This window comes from Dromiciops gliroides, chromosome 4, assembly GCF_019393635.1.
Source record: "Dromiciops gliroides isolate mDroGli1 chromosome 4, mDroGli1.pri, whole genome shotgun sequence".
NCBI classification, from domain to species: domain Eukaryota; kingdom Metazoa; phylum Chordata; class Mammalia; order Microbiotheria; family Microbiotheriidae; genus Dromiciops; species Dromiciops gliroides.
In genome coordinates, this window is record NC_057864.1 from 183,003,406 (window position 1) to 183,014,138 (window position 10,733).

The following is a 10,733-nucleotide window of genomic DNA, read 5'->3' on the forward strand; positions in this document are numbered from 1 at the left end:
ACATATAGGGTTAGAGGGGACCTTAAGCGCCTCCTAGGTTCCAGGTAGTATGCTAAACATTGGAGATACAAAAACAAAAACTAAATAGTCCTGCCCTCAAGGAACTTAGCTTCTCCTAAAAAATAGACAACTCGGGCAGCTAGGTGGTGCAGTGGATAGAGCACCGGCCCTGGATTCAGGAGGACCTGAGTTCAAATCCGGCCTCAGACACTTGACACTTAATAGCTGTGTGACCCTGGGCAAGTCACTTAACCCCATTTGCCTCACCAAAAAAAAAAAAAGTAAAACAAACAAAAAAAAATAGACAACTCTTCATCTTACTGATGAAGAAACTAATGTCCACAGAGGTTAACTGTGTCAAGGGGTCTACAGATTCAGAGATACCTACACCCCAGAAACCCTTCATTTGGTTCTGTTTGAGGGTGCTATGAACAGAAAACCCGGGAAGGCATTGCCATGGTCTGTTTAGCAAGGCAGGGGTACATCCTACAAGGATCTTCTCTTCCATGTCCTGTCACAGGTTCCAGCAGAGACACTCCACTACCAACCATGAAATTTGTAATGGACACATCCAAATACTGGTTTAAACCAAGCATCACTCGGGATCAAGGTAATATGCATGCTCTCTGAAGGGAGGAGAAGAGGGAGAAACAAGAAAAAGGGAAAGAAGCAAAACCAAACTAGAATGGGACAACAGGGGCTTTGCCCCAGGGCACTGATAAGAGGGTGCATACTTCTTTCCATAGAGGCTCCCTCTTGGTCATCACGTTATGGTCTTCCACTAGCAGTTCTATTACCAGGGACCACCCCCTCAGGTTGCCACCCCAGGGTACTATCACCATGACATTCCTCTTCTGGGGCCACCTTCCTCTTCTCGGGAGCACAGATCAACTTTTAGGAACAGACCATTCCCTATCTCTCCATAACTTCACCTACTTGTCAGAACTTTCTCTTTACCACCAGCAGCAACAACCACCTCCCCCTGAAATGAATTTGTCTTAGGTATAATGATTTCTAGTTTAAAGAAGGAGGTTGGGGGAGAGGGTTGGAGAGGTGTCACAAGAAAGCCAAGTCCCTAGATCAAAGTCATCTGCCTAAACCAGGCAAAAGTTATCCTTTGTCATGGTACATTTATGGACAGGGAATGGTCTAGGGGAGGCCAATAAGTGGTTCTGCCAATCTCCACCTCCACTGTCACAGTTAATAAGCATTTATTAAGTATTTACTATGTGCCAAGTACTGTGCTAAACGCTGGGAAGTCAAAGAAAGGCAAAAGTCAGTCCCTGCTCCCTAGGAGCTCACAATCTAATGGAGGAGACAACTTGCAAACAAATATATACAAGCACAGTAAGAAATGGGTTGAATTTATAGCCAGGATGGCTGAGATTAGGCAGTAGAAAGTACTTCCTGCCTACAAGTAGGCAAGATTTTAGTACCTGTTTCTAGAGATTTCCAAGAACAGGGGAGAGTCCCTGGTTGTTTGGTCCACCTAGAATGGGGGGGTGGAACAGTAGGATCCACTGGAGAAATGTAAGTGGCGGGGAGGCGGGGGGGGGGGCAACCTCTTACATGAGAATCATTTCAGCAATCGAGCTGCTGAGGATGGAGGAGCCAGGTGCTTTCGTGATCAGGGACAGCACTTCATATCGAGGGTCCTTTGGCCTTGCTATGAAGATTCAGGAATCTCCAACATCCATTCAGAGTAGATCAGGTAAAAAGACATGCCTCCCCAGGACCTGATTCCAAATCTATGAAGAAAGGAAAAGGGGTAAGAATCAGCCTAATAGTAAATGCAGGTTCACCTACAGTAAGGACACTGGCTTAGGAATTTGACTTTTATCAAAGTGTACCTTTTCCTGAATAGCCCTGTATATACCCCAAAGTACCCCCCTCCACTCTATTATAATTTGTTGTCGTTATTTCAGTCATATCCGACTCTTCATGACCCCATTTGGGGTTTTCTTGGCAAAGATACTGGAGTGGTTTGCCACTTCCATCTCCAGCTCATTTGACAGATGAGGAAACTGAGGCAAACAAGTTTAAGTGACTTGCCCAGGGGGGCAGCTAGGTGGTGTAGTGGATAAAGCACTGGCCCTGGATTCAGGAGGACCTGAGTTCAAGTCCAACCTTAGACAACTGACACTAGCCTCTGTGACCTTGGGCAAGTCATTTGACCCTCATTGCCTCGCCCCCCCCCCCAAAAAAAAGACTTGGCCAGGAGTCACACAGCTAGTAGATGATAATTTTAGCTAATGATTAACTATTGTTACACACATTGATATCCCTTCTTACACTTCACATACATTATCCACCCATGATCCTCACAACAACCGTGGGAAGCAGGGAGAGCACTTTGTTATGATCTGGATTATACAGATGACAGAAAAGAAGGTGAGGGAAGCAAAGTGACTTGTCTCTAGTCACACCGTTAGTAATTATGAGAATCAGAGTTGAGACTTGAAGTAAAATCCTCCAACTTCCATTTCCAGATTCCTTCCATTACACCAGGATATGGATCCTGCCTTCAAGGAATTTATAGTCTTATTGGGGAGGCAAGGCATATCAAATAAATGGAGGATGAAACCAAGCACCTAATAATTCAATCTAATTTCTAGGCAGCACAGCTAGGTGGTACAGTGGATAGAGTGCCAGGCCCAAAGTCAAGAAAATTCACCTTCCTGAGTTCAAATCTGACCTCAGGGGGCGGCTAGGTGGCACAGTGGATAGAGCACCGGTCCTGGAGTCAGGAGTACCTGAGTTCAAATCCGGCCTCAGACACTTAATACTTACTAGCTGTGTGACCCTGGGCAAGTCACTTAACCCCAATTGCCTCACTAAAAAAAAAAAAATCTGACCTCAGATACTTACTATCTATGTGACCCTGGGCAAGTCACTTCACCCTGTTTGCTTCAGTTCCTCTACTGTAAAATGAACTAAAAAAGGAAATGGCAAACTACTCCAGTATCTCTGCCAAGAAAACCCCAAATGGGGTTGTGACATCAACACTAAAGGAAAATAAAGTCTTGGATACACAGAATCAGAATAGGGAGAATCAAGGAAGGTTCCTTGGAGAAGTTAGCCGTGAAGAATGTGAATTGGCTAAGAGTAAGCAGGTCATCTCAAATCAAGAAAATGGCATGATCAAAGACTAGGAGGAGGAAAGTAAAGTACTGGGAAACCTGGCTATAGAGCAAGGGGACTATGCTGGCAATTAAGAAAATCAGTTCTAAAAATAAATTAATGAATGAATGAATAAGTGAGTAAATAAATACATGAATGAATAAATGAATAAATCAGTTCTAAGAAAGGGCTTGGGAAGTCAATGAAAAGCTTTGAGAACCAAACTGAAGTTTAGATTTGGTCTGAAAGGGAATGTTTTTGTTATACAGAAAAAAAATTCCCTAGTTTATAAAATTTAGCCCTGATTTAGGAACCTTAAAACACCATCTAGGAGCAGCTAGGTGGCACAGTGGATAGAGCACTGGCCCTAGATTCAGGAGGACCTGAGTTCAAATCCAGACTCAGATACTTGACACTTACTAGCTGTGTGACCCTGGGCAAGTCACTTAACCCCAATTGCCTCACACAAAAATAAATAAAGTATATTGTTCTAAAAAAAAAAAGACACCATCTAGTCTAGATCCTTTAAATTACAGGTGAGGAAACTGAGACACAGAGATGTGAATTCACATACCCTTGATTGCATAGGTGAACAGTGAAGAGTATCTGACACTAGAACTGAGAGCCAAAAAAGGTTGGCATCTCCTTGAGAGGATTTGAAGATTAAATTCTCATCTATATCAGGGTAGTTTTGCTATGGGGCTACTTTAATGCAGAGAGGTCAAATGGGATTACAGTCTGGAGCTGGAAGGGACCTTAGAACCATCTAGTCCAGTCCCCTCATTTTACAGACGAGGAAACTGAGGCCTAAGGAGTGACAGTGAGCCAAGGTTTGAAACTCAACAAGATGGTGCCAGCCTGTATCCTCACCCCAGCTTTGCAGAGGAAGTAAGATGGGGAAAGGTTAAAATGTTCTAAGTGCTGATAATCTACCCACTCTTCCTCTGGCCCCTATTCAGGAGCAGACGGCAATGACCTGGACCTCATCCGACACTTCCTCATTGAATCTTCAGCCAAAGGGGTGCACCTCAAAGGGGCTGGGGAGGAGCCCTACTTTGGTAAGGTCCCATGCTATCTCAGTTCCATCAGCCACATGCCCCTCATTTGTTTCCCTCTAACAGCAGCCAGCTTTCTGTCCTCATGGGCAGTGTTGGCATGTCCTGCTGCTCCACTTTGGTGACCCCATTTTCCTTGTAGGCAGCTTATCGGCCTTTGTATACCAGCACTGCATCATGCCCTTAGCCTTGCCCTGTAAGCTCGTCATCCCCAGGAAAGGTGAGTTCTCCGGTTTCAGTAGGTCCTAGAGGAAAACTTCTGATGGAAGAGGATGAGGAGGACATTGTGAAAAACAAAGGAGAAAGGGGGAGGGGGGAAGGGTGATGGGAGCAGGGAGCAAAAGATTAATAAACTTCCAAAGCGGATGGCGTGGCCAGAGGCCTAGCATCTCATATTTGCATAATTGCAATAATTACATTGGGCTACTTAGACATGTCACATCATGGAGTTAGAAGGAGCAATTCAGAGGGATTAATGAGGGGTGTTCTTTGTTAGAGGGACTGATTTGTTCCAACCCCTTTGGGGGCCTGTTGTTTTCCTTTGGCCTAGAATTGGGAGGTGGAGATGGGGCCCCAGATCCCCCAGCAGACAGCGAGACTTCTCGATTGAAGAAATCAGCAAGTAAGTGGTTAATAGGGAAGGAGGGAAGGCGCCAGACTTGGCTCTGAGGGGCTGACAGTCCAGACCCACCTCCCACTCTCAAATGCCCCTCTCTCCCCAACTCTGCCCCCCACCCCCACACACATACACATGTTTCCCATCAGGGCTTTATTTCTAAGCTTTTAACAAGGTGCTACATTCTTCTCCTCTCATAGTAAAAGTGGAGATGTTGAGAGGCTAAAACTGGCCAGCCAGCAAGGTAACAGGACACAGGGGGCAACTGGGGCATTCTAGTCCAATACTGTGCACAAAGTAGGTTCTGTGAGCATTATTCAATGAAAGAAGGGCATCTGATACTGTTCATTCTCCACTGGCATTGTTCTGGTCAGCATGAGCATGCACACATGCACACGAGTGTACATGCACAGAATATTTTGTATATCTAGGAGCCCCTGCTGTGGGGAAGAGGAGGTCTCTGAGTCTCAGAAGCAGAGTGTTAGAGTAGAAAGGACACCGAATTGAGTTCAAGCACCCAAATTTCCTATTCTGGCCTGTGATCATGGGCCAGTGTCTTAACCTCTGAACCTTCTCTGTAAAAGGAGGGAGTTGGGCTGGATGATGCCTGAAAGGCCTTCCAACTCTACCAGCTGTAAATCCTATTATTTCTTTCATGTTAAGTGAGTGTCTCGGGGCCTAAGGACCCTCCCCTACTGGGGGAAGGGCTGGCCCTCATAGACTGAGACCCCTCTGGCAAGATTCTTTCAATTCTTAGTTGCCTTCCCTCCTCCCCTAATTAGACTTTGACCATCTGGATTAACTCATACCTTGAAATCACATCTGGAAGCTCCCATATTCTCCCAACTCTTTCCCCCTCACCCCAACTACCGACCACACACACACACACACACACACACACACACACACACACACACACATCCACATACCCCTTCCTACCAAACAATGCCAGGGACCAAATTCTACAGGGTTGCTGGATTCTCATCTCCAGTCCCACCCCAGCACACACAGTGATCCATGAGCACTGACCAATCAGAATGAACAAGGGAGGGGAAAGTAACATCTGGGATAAATAAGCCATCCTTAGACACCATCGTGATCATAAACTCACATCTCCATCCCTCCCTCCCATAGATGGCAAAATGCAGAGACACTGATAATATAGGACAGCTGATAATCCCACGAATCTTTCCATTTGACTCTGAATTCCAATCCAAAGCACATTCCCATTTCCTCCCTGCCCGCCTTCTTCCTATTCATCTGCTACACGGGCTCCATCTGAATGGTGAAAAGGAGAGAGCCACATGCAGATAATGCAGAGCGGGTGACAGAAAAGTTCAGTGAGCAGTGGTGATTCCTGTCTATGTCCTCTAGGCTGCCAAGCCCTGTACCTGACCTCTGTGAGTGTGGAGACACTGACTGGGGCCATGGCCGTGCAGAAGGCCATCTCCACCATCTTTGAGAGGGACACTCTCCCTACACCTACTGTGGTCCACGTCAAAGTCACAGACCAGGGCATCACCCTCACCGATGTGCAAAGAAAGTAAGAGACTTGCTAACCACCGGCCCTCCTGGAATGGGTACGGGTGGGAATGGCAGGGGTGTCTTTCTGGTGGTACAACTTGGAGAGGGGAAGCAAAGTGGCCTAGGGGACAAAACCTTGGAAAAAATGGCAGAAAGTCAGGTTTTTCTGGTCCTCCCTCTATGGAAACAATTCTTCTGCCTCTAAATCCAGTAGCATTTGCTTTGTACTCATCCTCCCTGACCTCTCTTCAGCGTTTGACACTGTTAACCAGCCCCTTTTTGTCTCCTCCCTTAGCTTCCCTGACTCTTCGTCCTCCTTCTACCCTTAAATTCAAGCACAGCACCCACAGAAGAAAGGCTTCTCTCCTGAGCCCCATTCTCTTCTTGAGCTCTCCCATTCTCATGATTTCAATGATCATCTCTGAAGAAGCCTCTCCCCAGAGCTCCAGTCAAATATTTCCAATCATCTGCATATCTACTTCCATGTCTTGCCAACATTTCAAACTCCACATACTCAAAAAGCAAAACCCTCATCTTCCCTATTTTTACTGATGGCACCCACCATCCTTCCAGTCATGTGGATTCATAGCCCTGGAGTCACCTTTTGACTCTTCCCTCTCTCTTATTCCCCTCATCTAATAAATTGCCAGATCCTACAGATTGTACCTTGGAAATATCTCTTCTATCTGTCTCCTCCTTTCCACTCCCATTGGAACCATCTGAATTCAGGCCCCCACCTCTCACCTAGACTCTTACAGTAACTTCTTTTTTTTTTTTCAAGGCAATGGGGGTTAAGTGACTTGCCCAGGGTCACATAGCTAGTAAGTGTCAAGTGTCTGAGGCTGGATTTGAACTCAGGTCTTCCTGAATCCAAGGCCAGTGCTTTATCCACTGCACCACCTAGCTGTCCCAGTAACTTTTTTTTTATTTGTTTGTTTGGTTTTGGTTTTTGTTTTTTGCAGGGCAATGGGGGTTAAGTGACTTGCCCAAGGTCACACAGCTAGTAAGTGTCAAGTGTCTGAGGCCAGATTTGAACTTAGGAACTCCTGACTCCAGGGCCAGTGCTTTATCCACTGCGCCACCAAGCCGCACCCCGCCCCCCCCCCCAGTAACTTCTTTTTTTTTTTTTTTTGAGGCAATTGGGGTTAAGTGACTTGCCCAGGGTCACACAGCTAGTAAGTAAGTGTTAAGTGTCTGAGGCCGGATTTGAACTCAGGTACTCCTGATTCCAGGGCCGGTGCTCTATCCACTGCGCCACCTAGCTGCCCCAGTAACTTCTTAATAATGGGTCTTCAGGCTTCTAGTCTCTCCCCTCTCCAACCTGTCCTTCAAACCAATGCCCAAGTACTCTTCCCAACCAATTCATCCCCTTGATTATCATTCTTCTACTACAAAATCTTCAGCAGTTTCCTTTGTCTTCTGAATAAAGGGTCACCTCCCAGCCCAGGCATTCAAGGCCTTCTATGATCTTATTCCAACCTGACTTTCCAGTCTTATCTCACTTTTTGCTTCCTGTATTCTGCATTCTGTTCTCACTGTACTCCATGTTCCATCCTTGTCCTGTTCCCTTCCATCACCTTGCCTTTACTCAAATGGCCTCTCAGCTTGAAAGAGATAACTCTCCAGCCCCATCCCCATCTGTTTAATTCACTCCCTCCCTTCCAGATCCAAAAACTCCCCTACCTGAGAGTGCACTATCTCTCCTCAAAATTCTCCTGGATCCTTGCCTAGAGTTCCTCTTTGGAACAGACTTCTCCCTTATTTCAGTTACATTTGCTTCCTTGCTATTCCCCTCTATTGGATTATAAGATGGCTTGTATCCATCTTTACGTATGTGTGCAGTATTTTGCACACTGTGATAAACAAATAAATATTAATAAGATACAGGATATTGTATATATTCTACTTTATACATTATACAATATGATATCATATCTATTATCTATTAATATACAATACAGAATTATTTATAACAAATTATTGTCTAGGGGCAGCTAGGTGGCACAGTGGATAGAGCCCCAGCCCTGGATTCAGGAGGACCTGAGTTCAAATCCAGCCCCAGACACTTGACACTTACTAGCTGTGTGGTCCTGGGCAAGTCACTTAACCCCAATTGCCTCCAAAAAAAAAAAAAAAAGATGTCTCAACAAATTATTGTCTATAATATTATTATATGTTAGTATAATATTCATGTTAAGGTATGCATGTTGAATTGACGTCCCTCAGCCTCTCTCCCCTGCCCCCCAAATCTCCAGGGATTCCCCAAGGGAAATGCTCTTGGAATGCTACAGTAGGCTCCTACCCACTCTTCTTTTGCACCTTCTCTTCACAGAGTGTTTTTCCGGCGCCATTATCCACTTGCCACGCTCCGCTTCTGTGGCATGGACCCAGAGCATAGGAAGTAAGTACAGGATTAAGGCCTAGCACGTCTAGGATTCAAAATGGTGCTCCCACATTTCTCCTGTCCGCCTACCCCACCCCTCCCCCAGGGAACCCCTCAGCCGGCCCCACTCCTCCCCCAGCAGGGGTCGCTGCATAAGGTGGTCCCACTTGGGAGAACTGGGAGTGGCACTACAGGCTTGGAGGGGGGTGGGGTGGGGATAAGGAAGGGGAAGAAGTTAAATCATTTCTCCACACCCCTCTCATTCAGAGCTCCATTCAGAAGTGAACACAGCCCTTCTTCATTTTGTTCTGTTTCTCCCTTCTCTCAAACAGGTGGCAGAAATATTGCAAATCTTCCCGGTAAGTCCTCCTCCCCTCTTCTCATATTCTGAAACTTTGCTAGCCCAGGTCAGCCAGTCACTGGCTAGATGTCGTCTGTGGACAGACCCCTGAGCTGGGTTCATGAGAGGGATTCAAGTGATGGAAGAAACAGCTTGGTACCCCCTCCAGCCGCCCCCTATTTGCTGAAGGAAATATAGTCTCTACCTCCAGAGGGACTCCAGTCTGATTGGGATGGAGAATCCCTGTGCTTGAGGGGAAGGGATACAGTCTGCCAGGGGGGAAAAAAAAAAATCCATCGCTTACCCTCAGGTGGTTTCCAGTCTAATGAGGTGGGGAAAAGATATAGTTCCTGTCCTTAGGAAACCCCCAAAATGAGTGGGGTGGGAAGAAACATAGTTTCTACTCTCGGGGACCCCTCAGTCTGATGGAGGAAGAGACAGTTCCTGCCTTCAGGAAGCCCCTAATCTAATGGGGTTGGGAGGAAAGAGTCTCTACCCTGAGGGAATCCCCAGTATGATAGAAAGTGGTAGGGATTTTACCCCTTTCATTTGGGACAAATGCTTTCCATGAGCCCAGATATAAACATGAGAAAGTACTAAGGCTAGGTTGAAATCAAGGGGAGAGGGGTAGTGAGTTAAGGAAATCCAGTCCTATCCCAGGTTGGAGAATCCTTAAGCCCTAGACCACATTCAGACTGCCTTTCTCTCTTTCCTCAAGGATTTTTGGCTTTATTGCCAAGAGTTTGACAGAGCCTGCAGAAAATGTGTGCCATCTCTTTGCCGAATACGACACTGTCCAGCCAGTCTCCCCACTCATCGACCTCGTGGGTACCCTGCTTCGGGATACAGAGAGGATGTAGGTGCGATGGGAGGTGTAGAGGCAGGTAGCCAAGGGATGCCTCAATCCCTGGCCCATCTCTGCCTGATAGAGGAGAGAGGCCAAGGCCCCACTTCTAGATTAGTCCCTGGGGGTCCAAGTTGCCATTTCCACAGAAGGCTGAGAAGAAACTGACAAAACTAATTGTAGAGCTAAAACCCCCCAGAAATTGACAGAACTGTCCTTGTCAGGGACTGAGCAGGCTGCAATTCAAATACTATGTGCTTAGCCCCTGCACACGGCAGCCCAGACGGCACCGTGCCTGACATACTTCAAGGAGTGGCTAAACTGCCCCCAGATCAGCACATGTTCAGTGAAGACAGCAACAGGATGGGAAGGGCTGTCTGTGTCATCTACACTAGCCTGGCTCCATTCATCACCCCCATAATATGGAGTCACAGACTCTCGGAGGGGGTTCATCTAGCCAATACTATGCTCGAAGGCTGTTCAGGCCAGCTCTCCTCCCCAACCCCTCATACACAGCACCACCACCACCACTACCACCCCCCACCTCCTACCCCCAGCTTCTAGAAAAACTGAAAGCCAGGATCAGAACATCTTGTCCAGGGATTCTTACCTGGAGTCAGTGACCTTAGTTTTTCATTTTATATATATATATATTTGGTGAGGCAATTGGGGTTAAGTGACTTGCCCAGGGTCACACAGCTAGTAAGTGTTCAGTGTTGGAGGTTGGATTTGAACTCAGGTACTCTTGACTCCAGGGCCGGTGCTCTATCCACTGTGCCACCTACCTGCCCCTTTTCATTATATTTTGATAATTATATTTGAGTAGAATTAATTTCCTTTATAATTTTATG

General features: G+C 46.4%; 1 protein-coding gene across 1 annotated transcript in view; it reads left to right on the forward strand.

Annotated features, from left to right (window-relative positions):
• TNS4 (tensin 4) overlaps window positions 1-10,530 on the forward strand; it is a 31,678-nt gene extending 21,148 nt beyond the window's left edge. The window contains exons 5-13 of the mRNA XM_043962529.1: window positions 521-610; window positions 1,586-1,711; window positions 4,080-4,178; window positions 4,318-4,395; window positions 4,726-4,797; window positions 6,166-6,334; window positions 8,648-8,716; window positions 9,031-9,057; window positions 9,757-10,530. Of these exons, the coding sequence (XP_043818464.1) occupies window positions 521-610; window positions 1,586-1,711; window positions 4,080-4,178; window positions 4,318-4,395; window positions 4,726-4,797; window positions 6,166-6,334; window positions 8,648-8,716; window positions 9,031-9,057; window positions 9,757-9,898 (872 nt within the window). The 3' untranslated portion in view covers window positions 9,899-10,530. The remainder of the gene's footprint in view (window positions 1-520; window positions 611-1,585; window positions 1,712-4,079; window positions 4,179-4,317; window positions 4,396-4,725; window positions 4,798-6,165; window positions 6,335-8,647; window positions 8,717-9,030; window positions 9,058-9,756) is intronic.
• The last annotated feature ends 203 nt before the right edge of the window (window positions 10,531-10,733 follow it).